Genomic DNA, 16,890 nt, shown 5'->3' with positions numbered 1-16,890 from the left:
TTCTCTGGACACATAAACAACATTTCTTAAGTTAATGTGCGTAGGAATGAATTATGCATGAAGTAACAAAGAATGAATAAATGAATGAATGGATGCTGACCACCTTGATGCTGACCAAATTAAATGTGAAATGAATGAAATCTTGTTTCACTTGTAACTAAATTTGTATTTGATCTAATTATTCAAATTCATGATCAGATGCTGCCTTTGAAGTTTATTACATTTCTGACTCTATGGGGAAGGAGACAGTTGACTTTCTGAAAGGTGTAGGACTGTATGGGACTGCTGTGCTCTCTATTTATCGACACAGCAAGGGTTACACAAGTAGTGGCAATATGCAAGTCTCACCAACTTTGAGATTTCAGTTTCTGCCAAGCCAGCCAGAGATCCGTTAACAAACCACTAATATGTGTTCTGCCTGTAGCATCATTCCTTAGGCTGCATCACTATTGACACCACAGCATAACACAGTTGTAAAAAAAAACCTAAAAAGGAATTGCAAACATTGCAAAATGCTGTACAAATTTTTGAAGTAGCATTTTTAATTTGCTTTAAAATTTGCTTGCAAAAAGCACTCGACAAAGATACACTCCTACTTTCCCCTGACTTTGAACTTCTGTAGCAAGATCAAATAATTTCACTGCATCCCACCCAAAAGTGCTTCAGGAATGTAAGGAGGGAGGATGTTGTATTTCAAGGAAATTGAAGCAGTAAGAAACCTATTCATGCAACATCCGCAAAAACCACAATGGAATCAGTGTAAAAGTCTTTACTACATCATTTTCTCTGGAAACCATAAACATGTTCTCTAATGCAATATTAAGAACAGGAAATTGAATGAAAATAGATTTGAAATAGGTGTGTCTTCCTTTATTTGTTAAATTCTGAGTTCCATAATATATCTTACTGCACAGTTAATATTTGTACGTTTAACTTAATATACAGTTTAAGGGCACATTATTTTGTTAGAATAAATGTCACAGATGTATATAAAACTGTTGGAACCTTAACAAAATAATTCCTCAAAGTGTGGATATGGCCCTGTAATACATCTTTACATTTTTCGTACATGAAACATTACGAAATGAAAAGATAAATGTTTTGATTTGTATTGATTTTCAAAGAGATCACCCAGTAATTTGACTAAATATAATTTCACAATCGAGTGACTCTACTGTTGTTCATACACTGATAAATAATGCTTTGCTTATGTATTCCGGTATATTAAAAAAGAACCAGCTACTGTAGGAAAATGTACCGGGTGCCTGTTTGGACAGAGCAGATAGAACCAGGTAAGGGAGACACAGGCACTGTACACATGTTAAATATCCACAGGAGCATTATTGTTTATTAGTTGCATATTTTATTGAACTTTTTTTCTTTACCTTTTCAGTGATCTTTAAAAAAATAAGCGCTTGTTAATGATGAACTAAGGTTTGTGTTAGTGTTTGACATTAATTACTGTGGAATGTATTAATTATTTGATAAGCAATACATCAATACTTAATTGAATTTTATGTTCGCTCATACACAACTTAATTATTAACACAAAGAACATTGTTGAAGTTAAAGTTCTGTAATACAACAGATTTAAATTTAGACTGGATTTGTAAGCTCACAACCATAGTGCCATCAACTGCCAGGAGGAGTCACTTTTGGCAATGGTGTGATTATAGCCAACCTAAGATGACAACAGACCTTTTTGGCACTTAATATCACCTAGCTTTTATAATATAACATACTGTTTTTATACTAAAGTACAATCATTACATTGACCAACTTCCATATTTCTCATCCTACTATGTTGAAATATTTTTATAGGGTTTCAGTCTGCACAGCACAACACAACACAATCAAATCTTATTGCCCAAATTGCTAAACAGAAGACAGTATATCATGCCTTAATTAAACTACCTAAATAGAAAAAGTATATGTTGTGAAAGGAATTAGACAGCATTTCCTAAGCACAAGACTCTGGTGCCCTCAGGAGGCTGCATTGTGAAATTTATCAGCAGCAGAAGGAGCGGTCAGAGTTCCCCTGGCATGATTGTATCTGGTTGTGAAATCCTGGTTGAGTTGCTCCCGGGAGTTATCCAGGCAAAGACAGGCCACACCGTGGGAGTGGCGGCCCTGGATCAGCTTCTCCAGGCGCTTGACGATCTCATAGTCGGGGAGGGCCAGGGTGCTGACGTTCAAGCCCAGCATCCGAGACACTACTTGACGGAAGTCCACCAGCTGGAACAAAAACAGAACCTCATAACGCTATTGTCATTTTCACAGGCAATTTTTGGTGTATGATTATAATACTCAGTACTATTAAACTGCATGGCAGGGATTGAATTAAGACTGATTGATTCCAGGTTTTACTGTGAAATTAATTAACCACCATGTAACCAGTTCAGGTGTGTCTAATTAAGCTCACATTAAACCCCAGGCTAAGCAGTGTTACGCAATGGAAGCTTTATTTCCAACCCTGCTATGTTTATACTACATCCATACTAACTGCTTTGTACCTCATTGCTACCCATACGTAAACAATGCACTTGTCTCCATGATTTTCTAACTATATACGTTTTCCCCGGTCTTGCTGTGTGTATGTGCCTCTTACCTGTCTCTCCCTCTTGGCCAGCTCCCCCATGGTGTGTTTGAGGGTTGCCAGTTCACTGGTGACAGCCTCCAGGAGACTGTGGGTTCGCTGCCTCTCCTCTTTGGCTTCGTGTTCAGTGAAGTCCAGTGCTGACTTCACCGACGTCAGCCTCTTCTCCATCTTCACCTTCACCTTCTCTACCTTGTCCAGACTCTTATTCATCTCCTCAATGGTCTTATTCTGTTCCAAGGTTTTAATCTGTACAAGCAAGGCAAATGATTAAAAACACATATTTTTATTATTGTAACCTTACTGGTGACACAATACAATTGTGTTTGGACAGTTCAATTGTAATGAATGACAGTTCAATTGTAATAACATCAGTTTCTGAAACAAGCCGAAGTTATCCTGACTAAAAACAAACACAAACCTTGGTTATGGCTTGAGGCAGTCCAAATCTGCAGAATTCACAGTCCTACATCGTCATCATAATTATCATAAACAGACTGTTATGGTGACCTGAAATGTATAACTTAGTGGCTGGGTTCTAGTTTTGTTAAATTAACCGATGTTTTGTCTCCTTCGAAATGTAGTTTTTTGCATATATTGTCCCGCAGATTTGGACTGCCTCTAGTTACGGCAAATTGTTTGCATGTCAAACTGCATTAGGCAGCATTGTCTTTAGGTTAGAGTGGAGGACTAATGGTCAGCCAGTCATCAGCTTGAAATTCAGTTCCCACTTAACACTTCCCTTTCATGTCCTTGTCAATAAGACTTTTACAAATAAAAAGGAAAAACAGAAACAAATCTGCTTTGGAGATGGCAGGTGGGACATGATAGCCTTCACCTGGGAGAGAGGTGAGACTTACCTTGAGCTCGTTGGTATCAGAGAGTTTGGATTTGAGGTCTGTGTTGAAGAGCCGGGTGGCGCCCAGCTCCTTCTGCAGCCTCTCCACCTTCTTCTGCAGCTTCCTGACGGTGAGGTTGGCCTCGTCGCGCTCCACCGCCAGCGCTGTGCGGCTCCGCTTCTCCTCCTCCAGCTGGGCGATCTTCTTCCTCAGCAGCTCCATGTGTAGCTCCTTGCTCTCCAGCTGCTCCTTTTGAGTCTTTAGCTAGGGCAAAGAGCGGTTGGCTCACTGAACACGTACTATTCATTTAAAAGTTTACCATAGTAAAAGCATAGCAAAGTCCCAGTGAAAGCATGGTAAAGCACAGGTAAACATTGTAACCCCCCACCCCACCTGAGAGGTGTATTAAAAGAATATTAAAAACATGACAAACCATGTAAATTCATAGTATAACCATGGGAAAAGCACTGCAAAATTACAGTGCTAATTGAACGTGGTAAACTTTTACGAGGCATGTGTATTTAAATCATGCTTGAAAACTACACTGTGAGTTTAATGAAAGTGATTCCTTTGTTCTTTAATGTCCTGTGTTACAGGTAAATTGACCCCACCTGAACCCACATAGTTTCCCATTTAAAGGATAAAACACAAGTAGGCTAAGGTGGTGTCCCATTACCTGTAACAGAGAAAGTAAACTTGTGTTGTGTTGTGACAAGAAAATTTGGTTTCACCAGATTCAGTGTAAAAAAAAACTATAACAAGGTAAGAAACTGTTGTTCAGCATGGTTATACTCTGAGAGGGGTGAAGGTTATACTTTCCCTGCATTATTTTATTTGTTTAAATATGCCTTTCTTTTCTATGCATTTTTTATATCGATATTAGATATATAGCTTTACAGTCTTTGAGAGGGTTCTATGAAAGGTGTTACTTGAAATCCTTGTACAATTCAAATACACAGTGAAACACACTAAAGGTGTCATACCTTTCTGTTCAAGTTGTGTGCCAGAGTCTTGTTTTCAACAACGGCATTACTCTCTAGTTTGACCAGTTGCTCAGCCCGGGACTGGATGGCATCCAGCCTCATGTCAAAGCCGAGATCACGCACCACTCTGTCCAGCTTCATCTTCTCAGAGAGCTCGTCCAGAAATCGCATATACTAGAATAAGCAAGAAACATACTGACCACAATATAATTGCACTATTTATGCATACTAGTTCTGAGCCGTGGTAGTCTGTGAACAAAACGTAATGTTCCCTCCAGAGTCTTCATTCGTTTGTTTCACGGTGTAAGATACTGAAAAGCAAAAAATTAAATTCACTCCAAAAAAAATAATAAACACTCCCAAAAAAAGAAAATGGTAAAAAGACAATTTTAAGGTCAATTAAACATTTCTGACTTACTGCAAAGATGGGCAACTCTAACACTGGCCCAGGTCTTTGTTCAACCATGTTCTTAATTGTTAGTTGAACACTTAAACCTCTATTCAGGTCCTAAAGTAGTTAACAACTGCATTGTACTTGTTAAACTTGGTGAGAAAGGGTTCTGCAGGACCAAAGTTGCCCAACAAAGTAATAACAGTAAACAGGTCTAAACGTCACCATCTGGTAGTTCAACCTTGTATTCACTGTCGGCCGAAAGGACTGGAACAACGAGTAAATAGGAACATGAAACAGGTTCTTAAAAGATAAAAAGCAGCTCAGTTTTTACTATAGTAAGTAGCTATATTCCATGTTTACGTTTTGTTTTTCATGGCTCAGGCCATCCCGGAACACGTCTCCAGAGACCAGCTCTCCCTCCATGCTACTGAGCCTCTCCTGGATCTCGCCCAGCTGCTCCTCGGTTTGTCGGGCTCTCTGCAGTGCGGCCTCGTGGAGCTCTGTCTGCCTCTCCAACTGGTCAGTCAGTCGAGATGCCTTCACCTCCATCTGAGAAAGGCTCTAACAATACAAAACTCTCCTTCAGCTTTAGATCGTTTTAGATTCTTTAGATGTGTCAGACCATAGTAAAACATAGACAAGTGTAAAAATAATAATAATAATAATAATAATTTAAATAATAATAATTAAAGATAATGGTTAACCGTGGTATAAGCATGGCAAATTACTGTGTTCAGGAGCTTTTAACTAATGTGTATCTGAATTAGTTAAACTACAGTACCATTATTGGTAACATCAACAACATCAACATCATACTGGTAACATTATTATTATATCCAAAACATATTTTGGACAAGAAATAAATGTTTTTCCTTTATTTTGCATTTACAGATGATGGCACAAAGCCATTTACGCATTAGCACCATATTTCTGAAAAGGAAAAAAAAAATGTTTTTGCACTTGAGTTAAAATCCGGAGTTGTTTACTTGAGGTCCTGCAAGTTCAACTGATATTTTTGTCCTTTTAGAAAAAATAGTGCAAATGACATTTTGGATCTCTCTCTCTCTCTGTCTCTCTCTGTCTCTCTCTCTCTCTCTCTCTCTCTCTCTCTCTCTCTCTCTCTCAGGCACCTTTAGCAATAATAACCTCTTTTAAATTATTAGAATATTTGTCAATGAGCTTTTGGCATGATTCTTTAGTGATTTTTGACCATTCTTCAACGCAAAATTGTTCCAGTTCATTCAAATTCCAAGGACTCTCTTGCGCACAGCCTTCTTCAACTCATATGAAAGATTCTCAATCGGATTTAGATCGGGACTTTGACTGGGCCATTCCAGAACATTGATTTTATTCTTCTTTAACCATTCTGAAGTAGATTTTGATGTGTGCTTTGGATCGTTGTCGTGCTGGAATGTCCAGCTGCGCTTTAAACCAAGTTTTGTAGTGGAGGGTTTCAGATGATTGGCAAATATCTTTTGGCATGCTATGGAATCCATTTGACTATGTATTGGAAATAAATTTTCTGTACTATTAGAGGAAAAACAGTCCCATAGAAGGACATTACCACCTCCATGCTTGACAGTAGGTATGGTGTTCTTTTCTTTGTACGCCTCACCAGACTTTCTCTAAATGTAACGACTATCAGCGTGACCTGACCAAATAGCTCGATTTTTGTTTCATCATTCCACAAAACCTTTGACCAGAACTCATATCCATCATTCAAATGCCGTTTTGCAGCCAATTCATCTTTGGTAGTCAATCTCGGATTTTTATGAACCTTCTTGATAATAGAAACAATAGTTGAAATTGGGATACTCAAATCTTCTTGTATCCTTCTCCAGCTTTATGACAATAAATAAGTTTCTGCCTAAGGTCTTCAGATAGCTCTTTAATTTGTACCATATTGACTTATTGGTAATGACAGCAATCATCCTACGCCTAACCCTTTTATACTATCTAAGAATATTCACCTACAGTCCAGCATTTTCTAGACTTTTCTAGAATTAGGTTCTGCATTATCATATTGATCATAGCATCAAAGGGTATGAATACCATTGAATTAGCATTTTTTGAGTTTTGCAAAACAATTGCTGAAATAAATAATTGTAGACATCTAGACATTTCTTGTAATTTTTTTTTCCCTAATACAAAAACAAAACTTTTGCTACAAAAGGTTTTTCCTAAAATTCTTTGTTTTCGAGAAATTTCTAGAAACTCTAAATTTCCATTGGGGTATGTCAACTTTTGACTACAACTGTATATACATAACATAAGCACCACCTTCTACCACCTTCTCTGGTTTATATACAACCCCAGTTTGTTACGTGTGATCTTCATTCCTGCCTATTTGGTTTTCAATGGGAGAGCCGCACCTCTTTCTGGCTCTCTCTGCTGCTGCAGATCTCCTGGATCCTCTCTTTGATGGCCTCCTCTGTGGGGTGCACTGTCCCGCTGCGCCCACTCAGCAACGCTGCCAGTTCCTCCTTGAAAGCCTGCAGCAGGCTCTGGTTGGACTTGGCCTCACACAGACTGCTGCGCAGACTCCCGTCCAGCTCTTTGGACTGCTTCTCCAGGGTACCCAGCTCAAGTTTTGAGGCCTCCCAGGCCCGCCTGCTGGCCTCCAGCCTCTCCTGGAGGGCTCGGTTTTCACGTTCCAGGCTTCGCTTGGCCAGTATCGTATTTTCTAACTCCTGAAAAACAAAGAGAGAAAGGAATATCCCTTTATTTTCCCTGCACAACAAGCATCATTAGCATTAGCTATGTGTAGCTGTATGGCTACATCAATATACTTCCTTTTAATCAGTGGGGTTTCAAGCATTGTTCAAGGATCAATTTAAAAAAGAGAACTTCAGTACACTTTGGTATATTACAGTTGTGAGGGGAGGAGAGCTTTTAGCAAGCTCTTATTATTTGTCCTAATTCTTATGGCCTGTCCTAATTCTTCTTACTGAATAGGATGCAGAGCAGTCATTCAGCTGTGTAATACTGTACTGGTATATTAAGCAGAGAACATCCAGCAGCTTGTACCTGGCGCAGAGATTCCACTTCCTTTGTGAAGGAAGCAGCAGCTCTCTGCTCCCGGCCCACCTCAGAGACCAGTCTCATAACAGTCTCCCTGCTGGCTTTGGACTCCACCTCATGGGCAGCCACAGTCTCCTCCAGGCTGGCAATCCTGCATTTCTGTCGAGTGTTTTCATTATACAACTTGTCAAGCTGCAAATGCAAGCCAGGGAAAACAAAGAAAATGCACACAGTTTAATAAGCAAAGCCATGACAAGAAATGCATTTACTTGCTACACAGCTCTGTCACTAAATAGTTAAATTGTTTTAAAAACAGAATTGCAATAAATAAAATTCAAATGTATGTGTGTCAGAGCGAAAGCCCAGAATGTAAAGTGTGCGTGTGTGGGAATGTAAGGTTGGCAGGGATGGAGTTAAATCTATCCCTGCCAGCAATCACAGGTGTGGCCATTCCCCAATTAGGTAATTGAGTGCTAATTGGGGAGTGGCCACATGTATTTAATGGAGGAGAAATCCTTCCTCTGGGAGAGGGAGTTTGGAGCGAGTTGGTGTTTGGGTGTATGCTTGTGGTTCAGGTGCATATTTTTGTTTTGTTCAACCTTTTGTTTTGGCCCTTTTTTTGTTCATGTTTTATTTGTGTTTCTTTAATCTGCAGTGGGATAGCGCCCCCTGGAGACTCGCAGACAAGAAGCTGCAGTTTAAAGCTCTGCTGCGCTTGTTTATTAACAAAATACAAATACAACTAGAGCAAATAAACAGGCACAAGGGCCAAAATAAAATAATAATAAAAAAACAAAATTAACATGCACTATAGGCTGGGCATGAACCTTCACTATTAGTACAAACATACACCCACTCCCAGACAAAGGATTTCTCCTCCCTTAAATATGTGGTCATTCCCCTATTAGGTAATTGAGTGTTAATTGGGGAGTGTGATTGCTGGCAGGTACAGATTTAACCCCATCCCTGCCAACCTTACATTCCCACACACGCACACTTTACATTCAGGGCTTTTCACCCTGACACAGTACATACAAGTCAAATACAATGGGGCAATAAATCAGTTATGAAGTTACCTGGGAAACTATGAAGTCCTGAGGATCATCTCTCCCTCTACATTCAACATCCATTCTGCTAGCAAGCTGAACAAGAAACTCCTTGTATTTCCTCTCACTGCTGGAAGCTTGCTGCTTTGTGTCATCCCATTCATTGATGTACTTTCTGATCAAGGACATCAAACATCAAATATGTTTTTATAAATGTAAGTAATAACATCCACGCATGTATCATATCAGTACCAGTGTGGTACTGTATCAAGAAAACTGTGAAATATGAGGTAGAGAGTGTTCCTGCCTATGGGATGCCTCTTTAGGAGAATAGCACATTGCCTATGCATGGCAACCTTTTGTTAATTGGAATTTATTAAGGTGTTTTCGTTTTGACTGTTTTGTGGAAGACTGAATCGTGTCAAAGGATACCATGCTTGTGATTGTGTTAATAAGAGTAAATAAACCTGGGCACCTGACTGGTGTTTTAAAGACGACCTCCATCTCTCTGATAACTTCTACCAGGGGATCCAACTACCATATTACGGTTACTATTTCCGTAAAAGCTGAAGTCTGATAATGCTGTATGTGCTGAAGTACAATGATATTAAATCTAGACAGCAGGAAATCCAAACATATATGTGTATTGATATCAATTTCAAATGGAAAAATAGTTATTCCATTGGAATCTGGATGAATTAGATTACATTCTATTCTTATGGGTAGGCTATTCAAAAGTCAACAATAATCTGTATCCTTATGGTGTTAGTAACACCATATGCTTACCGTAGCTTGCCCTCCAGCTCCTCCACTCTCTCCTTGAGCACACTGTTCTCCTTGGACACAGTGTGTAGACTTATTTCTGCATGGTTCTTGGAAGAGGCCATGGCTCCAGTCTCTTGCTCCATCTCTTGAACACGCTTTCTCAATGAGCTAATCAGGGAGGCTTGTCTGGCATTGTTCTCCTTATAGCTCTCCATCTCCCCTTTTAGTTCATGGACTGAAGCCTCTCTGGAGGCCAGCCTGGATTTAACTTCCTGGAGCTGTCAAGGAGAACCAGTCTGGGGGTCATATATTTTCCATACAAAGTGGTAATTTTGTTTTGCTGAATTTTAGTACTGGTGAAAGGAGATGGAATGATGGACTGGTGAAATATCTCATAGCTTATCCACTTAGAACCTGGATTTGGAGTGTCATTGATTTTAAAAAGCTAAAGTAGATTAAAGTATTTTAAAATGATGTCAGCATTTGGAAAATGTATTTTATGCTTTAAACAACAAACCAAAGAATAAAGAGAAATTCAAAATGAAATGTAAGTGTACAACAAAATCCAGCTCCGTGCATCACAAAATCAGCAACCAACTTTATAAACTCCGACAGCAACCAAACATTAAAACTCCCTTAATGTATCTATGTTCGTTTTAATTGTTTATACTGTTTCTATTTTTTTTACATTGGAATAAGGAACATGTACATTTTAAATGATTTTATGTCTAGTGTTAATTTATGGTAGACAAGTACTTTGTAATCCTAATGAGTTCACCTTTTTTGCACCTTTTGATTATTATCAAGAGAGGAATATCTAACATCAAATTTAAAAAGTAGTTCTATCATTTGGCACAGCACCCCTGATAGAAAAAGTATCTTACTTCTGTGCTAGCACATTCATATTTGACCTGCAGGGCGGCCAGCTCACTGCGGACTGCCTCAGCCGCCAGGCGATAGCAGTTCAGGTGTTCCCGAGTGACAGGCATGTCCAGGAAAGAATCAGGTGCTTCCTATGGAAGTGAAATCAAGACAAATCAAACATACACAGACATTTGACACAGTACATGAATAACTTGTGGTATCCAACATTTGGCCATCTGATACTGAAGATAGGACTTTCACTGGCTAATCTCTAAAAACAAGGGCTAGCACAGCCACATTGGGGCAGACTCAGTGTGCTTCAGCCAAACTGCTTATTTTATAACTGGCCATTTTGTTCCTGGTCCAGGGTTAGGCTACCCCCTACTCTAGTGATAGCATTCTAAGGTGTTTTTTGTTTTTTTGCTATTTTTAAATTGTCTGTAAGTGTTGCACTGTTAATCTTAAAACTTATTTTCTATAATCATTCTGGAATTTCTGGAATGCATCTTTGCAAAAAAAAAACAAAAAAAAAAAACTTAACTGCCATTTTAAGAACTAAGAGGACCTGGACAGCAGTGATTGTTTGGAATGGCCTTACCACTATTAAGTTTTTCCAAGACAAAAAATAAACTATTGTCCTAAAAATCATTACAATTTCTGAAGATGCATACACGTCATTGAATGTTTGTGGTGGATACAAATGAAAACATTCTGGATTCCTGGCAACTCAAAATGTTATATAAACAAACAACATTAGAAAGCTATTGTATACACAGAATATGCTATCAGAGCAAACATGATTCAATGTCAAGCAGTGGACTTTGATGTTGTCTGAATTGATAATAAAAATGTATCTTGTATTTAAAGTTTAGAATTGGATCTAATTTAAGCAAATGACAACAAAATGTGACTAGTTTCACAGATCAGCACTCATTTTGGACTATGTAATATTACCATGTTCGGTGAGCTAGTCCAAGTTTAGTTATAATCAGGGTCTGTGAAACCTGATGTTTTTGGGTTGTTTTTTTTTTTGGGGGGGGGGGGGTTGTTCTAGTTATGATTTCTCAATTAAATTCACTACTTATTTAGCAAGGTGCACCAATAATGGACAGAGAGATAGGTTCCTTTAAATAATTTCTCCTGGTCGAAAGGGGTTTGGGGTGCATATTTATTTGGCTGAAACAATGAATCATCCTGTAAACAGCACACTTACCTTCTGATAATCAGGTCTACTTGCATTTCTAGAGGAAAAATAAATAACATAAAATATAAAAATGATAGAACTTAATAACATCTGTACAAATCTTTTTATTATTATTATTATTATTATTATTATTATTATTATTATTATTAGTGCAAAGCATACAACCTTTTGAAATGTACAGTTGTTGTTTTTTTTTTGGTTTGTTTTGTTCTTGGTGTCATGGTACAGTGTTAAGAAGAAAAACACCACCAGACAGAGCAGTGTCATGCCACACATGTTTGATGGAGTGCAAACTAATGCATAATACAACATTGCAACTACTGTACTGGACCCAATTCTAAAAAAAAAAAGCAATCTGTGAACATGTGCATCTTTTTCAGCTGGACACTTTTTATGGGTTTAAAAAAATATATATTTAAAAATGTAAATACCTGCCAGTAGTAAGAGACAATATTAGTTCTTCTTTTTCCTCCAGCTGTCTCTTCAAAACACTTATCTGCTCCTGAAGCTAAAAACACACAGCGGTCACTATCCATTTTATTAGATCAAGTTTACAGTTTGTAGTAGGGTAGCGATGACAATTACAAGCAGTTTGACATACTGGTGATTAGCTCATCCTAAAGCACATCTGTTACTGTTTGGATTTCCACACAGATCTTTCAAAGCCAGGTATTGTCAATTATCATAGGTGTAGTAGGAGGGTATAAGTTGATAAAGTTAACCCCTTAACGTCAACCATATACCATACTGCTTGGTGCTGTGGTTATCCAAACTCCCTGTTTCCCAGCAATAAAGCATTAATAGGGACAAGCCTACTTGACTATTTTGAACAGCCCTTGTTGCTAATACTTTCAGTAAGTGCTCTAGATATACTTAAAGGGTAGTAGGCATTGGGTCACATTACAAACCGTGAAGGAAACTTGCATTTGATATGCAAATATTTTCAAAGATCATTATTAAATTGCATTGGTAATATTATTAACACGTCAGAAGACAGTATTTGGAATGTGTTTTAAGTATCACTATGAACTAGTCTTTTTTAATTCTGCTGACTGTTTTGCCATTAAGGTCAAGGTGGTAAATAAAAGTTATATCACTGGGTGACTTAAACTTTTATTTTTTAATGACTTGGCGGTATTAAGCTGTGAACATGCTCAGGGATGGAAATAAGACTCCCATTGCATAGCGGTTTGAGCCATTCCTGGTTTCAGGACGAGTTTAATCAGACACACCTGAGCTTGTTACCTATACACACTGTGACTTACCAAGCTCCTAGTAAAACCTGGAATGGGTTATTTCCATCTCTGAACATACTAAATGTATGTTTTTTTTAGTTTTCAGAAAAACATATGACTTTATGTAGCCCATGTTCTTAATGAAGTCTGAGGGGAAAAAATGCAATTACAAAAACAATTCTATGGGTAAACTTTACTTCATTAAATCATGACTATATGAGTAAATGGAACTACGACAAGTGTTTTACACGCTTGGGAATTTCATCAGTGTTAAGAAAACTCACCTCATTTACCGCCCTGTTGCTCAAAGACGTCGGGGAGAAGGATCGAAATGCATCGTTTCTGCTAACATCGATCAGTTTTAAAGCTGAATCTGGACGATGGTTACTCATTGTTGTATTTTATTTAGTTTTATCACGTTGTAAAGATGTGATATTCGCGGAAAAGCCAAGGTATTCTAGAATGGTGTGCCAGCAGCGCTGCCGTGTTAGGTCCAGTTCCTAAGCAACATGTAAACAGGAAGGTTGAAGAGGTTGTTTGGGGAGGAGTCAAATAACTTAAAAACTTTTAAATGCTTTAAAAAAAAAAAAAAAGGTCTTACTTTTCCACGTTGCACACTGAATGCACGATACCCCGTTTACTGGTACAGAACATCTGGGACAGATGTCCTAAAGCACACGACTGGTTGCTGCATAGTGTGTGCAGACAGTATGCAACTTGTTGCAACATGTGGATTTGAGGTTTGTAAATATCGACATTCATGCTCAGTGATCCACTGTAATTTGTAGATTAAAATGTGATCAAGAAATTTCATATTGAGCAGGTTCAAAAAACAAAAATACGTCCCTTTTTACTGTGAATTTGTACAGCCAAAGGATTGTTCTCAACACTCCTTTTCATAAACCTGCTGGGTATCCGGAAGAAAATCAGTAAAAAAAAAAAACTAAAAAAACCAAAACATTTTGATTGTCACCAGCAGGGGGCATACTTGTTCCATAGTTAAAAACATGATTATTTTTGTATTGTTTTGTTAAATCACAATCTTACCTATACCAAGAAATAAAGTTTCTCAGTTTTGGACCTACTTTTATTACTCTTTTAAATTGACATGATTTATACATGATAATATGACACTCTTACCAAAAGACAGTGGTAGTTACAAGCCCAGTAAATGGCAGTCATGTATTTAATCTTTCCAGGTTTAGAGCCAGTATCCCATGATGCCGTCACTGAATTCATATCAGGACTGGGTTCCAGAGATACCTGACAATGTTATGAATGTGAGTGTAACACGTCAAAGTGTGTTTTTAACAATTAGGTGTATGTAAAATATAAATACATTGTAATAAATTAAACCTTAAGTGCAGTTTTTCAAATGCTCATGTGCATATCACCAATAACTGTCAAATTGAAGTGCCTTTATTTTCGTTGTGATAATGAACATATACATTTAATTATTTCCTATCAGTAAAATGGCAAAGGTGTACCACAGATAAACATGTTAAATGTGTACTGCCATTCAAATAACCCAGATGTCACTCTTCACAGATTATTTAAAACTAGACAGAAGTTGATAGAAACTTGATAAATACAAAGGGGCAGCATTTTAATAATCTGTAAACATTTAATAATGCATGCACCTGTACGTTTACATGCAAATTACAAAGTCAGTACATGTTCACCTAGATACAGAGCTTGTTTTAGGAAGAATGCAGCTGCAGTTGTACAGCTTATCACCTGCGTGTTCACGGACGTAAATTGTCTTTAATGAGAAAAACTGTATACTTAGAACAAGTTATGAGAATAGACTGTCTTCCAGTGCAATATTGGGAGTTAACAGTTTATTTGTATAATTGAATTGTAGCAGCAACTATCGTCTGGTTATCAAAAGGAATACCACCAGGAACCTTAAGATCTGCCAGTAAATTAGATACATAGTTTAAAGTGTTACTTGGTAGGGCTGCAAGGTTTTAAAGAATATATCTTGGTTTTCCATTGTATTACTTTAGTCCGTCAATTATGACTTGGACAGTTAATTCCAATTTAAACCTTAGGTAACAGTTAGCTAATGTCGAGGCCAGATTAAGTTCAGGAAGCATTGGTGAGTACTGAAAGGACTCAAACTTAATAATTGACCTTTTAATGCTCAATCAACAAAGAACCGAACAGATTAAAAGAACAATGCCATGACTTTGCCAGTCTCTGTTCTTAATGGCTTTCTGCTTTATGGTTAGTTGCCTGTATAATGCATGTAGAAAAATAACCACCACATTCAATACATGATGCTAGATTCACACACAGAACCATGGGGATCTGAATTAAATACTGCTCTCCCTCAAAATGTCCCCCATGCCACCCAAGGGCGATTAAGTGCAGTGTGAAGCCAGAAGAAAAGCATGGGAAATTTTACAGTTACTCAAAAGTGACAGTGACTTTCATACCCAAAATAATTAATTGCATTACACCAATGGTCAGTTATTAATAGTATTATTTTTTATTTATCATTGGGAGGCTTTTGAGAAACGACCAGTAAGTATCCAAGGATTCTTTTTTTTTTTTTTTAACGACGAACTTGTAGAAATGCGGGTAATAATGTATATGTTGAGACTGCACATTTGTCTCAGCATTGGACATCTTTATATATCTTCGAGGTAAGGGTAAGTCCAATAGTGCTAATCGTTTTGTTGTTGTTGTTGTTGGTTTTTTTGTTCCTGGATTGAGATTACTTCCTGCCTATCAAACCAAAACCGGAATCGTGTACAAGCCAAAATATACCCTCAATAAATGTATACACTGGTGTACGGTATATTGGATGATAGAAACGACCAATTATATTGTACAGATTACTAGTACTATTCTTGCGTTGATAAACTTGCTAACATTACTGAAGTCTGTAATAGATCGTTATGGCAGTTATTTTAAACTGCGTAATTCAACAAAGCCATACGTAGCAAATCTTATGCAAATACAACCACCAGAAATGACCATAAAACACAATAGCGAAAACATTAATATCCAGTCGTGCAGAGTTATTGACTCCCCAGCCTCCTGACTGAATGAACCATGAATGAATTAATCATCACTTTAGAAATCAGATACCGTACAAGTTTTATTTTCCCTAAACTGTAGGCATTCAAGATATACAAATCCAAGCATTTAGCAAACAGACCCTTTATAGTTGGCAGAAATAGAGTCGGGACCCGCTTGTATCACAACATTGGAAGCCATCTTTACAACCAGGAAGTTAAAAACGAAATCTTTCAATACAACTTTATTGTTAATAACATGAGTGCGGAATACGTTTAACGCACGTACAGGAGTAACAAACTACATGTGAACTGGGAATGCAGGGTGCAAAGGGTCGTTTATGAGGATGACAGCGATGGTCAGCAACTAACTTATTTTATCAAGGAAATAAACAGGTATCGGTACCATTACTCGGTTTTATAATATTAATTCACCAATACAGGGTCTGTCGTTATTTATTACACTGATTATTCTGATCACAGCGGTTGTGACATTTGCGAAGATTAACTTGAGACACTGTTGTTGTGTAAATTAGCAACTGTACTTTCCAGGCAGTTGCATCAGATATATACCAAATGACAATATGTGGTAATAACCCTGCTTATTTATTACAATGCACACAGATCACTTGACCTTGTCAAACTGGAAAATATACCTCCACATTTCAGTGATTGACCTCCGCTTTGGAGCAAGTACAACTCTCTTTAATATAATTAATAAAAAGGGATTTGTATTTGCTCCAAGCAGACACGTCAAGGAGAATAATTATACTTTCAACTTTAGTTAATATATAAAACGTATTGAAATGTGTAGGTTTTATTAAAGTGTACTTTTGTAAGCTCTCGCAGTTTTGTGCATGTTAAATGATTAGCTACATCTTTTAAAGTAAAAAAAAAAAAAAGTGTGTACTGTAGCA

The 16,890-nt window shown here is 37.6% G+C and overlaps 2 protein-coding genes across 7 annotated transcripts in view; one reads left to right on the top strand and one right to left on the bottom strand.

Moving 5' to 3' along the window:
- Positions 1-754: 754 nt before the first annotated feature.
- On the bottom strand, positions 755-16,203 carry LOC117402682 (coiled-coil domain-containing protein 170-like). 2 transcript variants are annotated; one of them, XM_034004061.2, is made up of 14 exons: positions 16,117-16,203; positions 13,232-13,447; positions 12,144-12,220; positions 11,722-11,749; positions 10,529-10,657; positions 9,666-9,922; positions 8,910-9,054; positions 7,840-8,025; positions 7,185-7,502; positions 5,173-5,373; positions 4,419-4,592; positions 3,457-3,699; positions 2,609-2,845; positions 755-2,235 (listed from the first exon to the last, which is right to left on the bottom strand). In XM_034004061.2, the coding sequence occupies exons 2-14, from the start codon at positions 13,337-13,339 to the stop codon at positions 1,984-1,986; spliced, it is 2,355 nt and encodes a 784-aa protein (XP_033859952.2). In that variant the 5' UTR covers positions 13,340-13,447; positions 16,117-16,203; the 3' UTR covers positions 755-1,983. The 2 variants fall into 2 exon arrangements, with proteins under 2 accessions (XP_033859952.2, XP_033859953.2); XM_034004062.3 differs by lacking the exon at positions 16,117-16,203 and adding an exon at positions 13,549-15,954.
- The window catches only part of LOC117402460 (required for meiotic nuclear division protein 1 homolog), a 16,157-nt gene continuing 14,693 nt past the window's right edge, over positions 15,427-16,890 (top strand). For 4 of the 5 annotated variants that reach the window (XM_034003607.2, XM_034003606.2, XM_034003604.2 and 1 more), the window contains exon 1: positions 16,167-16,369. The gene's annotated coding sequence lies outside the window, so the exon portion shown is untranslated. Of the gene's footprint in view, positions 15,477-16,166; positions 16,370-16,890 lie in introns of those variants that run through there. The other variant, XM_059024140.1, reaches the window with a different exon arrangement.

This window comes from Acipenser ruthenus, chromosome 5, assembly GCF_902713425.1.
Source record: "Acipenser ruthenus chromosome 5, fAciRut3.2 maternal haplotype, whole genome shotgun sequence".
NCBI classification, from domain to species: Eukaryota; Metazoa; Chordata; class Actinopteri; order Acipenseriformes; family Acipenseridae; genus Acipenser; species Acipenser ruthenus.
The sequence above is the reverse complement of the archived record's forward strand: the minus strand, read 5'-3'. Positions and strand labels throughout refer to the sequence as shown.

Excerpts from the sequence above, each read along its gene's own strand:
- LOC117402682 (XM_034004061.2), bottom strand. The coding sequence starts at position 13,339 with ATGAGTAACCATCGTCCAGATTCAGCTTTAAAACTGATCGATGTTAGC. Across the intron at positions 12,221-13,231 it reads GCAACAGGGCGGTAAATGAG|CTTCAGGAGCAGATAAGTGT; the intron begins GTGAGTTTTCTT and ends GTGTGTTTTTAG. Across the intron at positions 2,846-3,456 it reads CTGATACCAACGAGCTCAAG|ATTAAAACCTTGGAACAGAA; the intron begins GTAAGTCTCACC and ends TTGCTTGTACAG.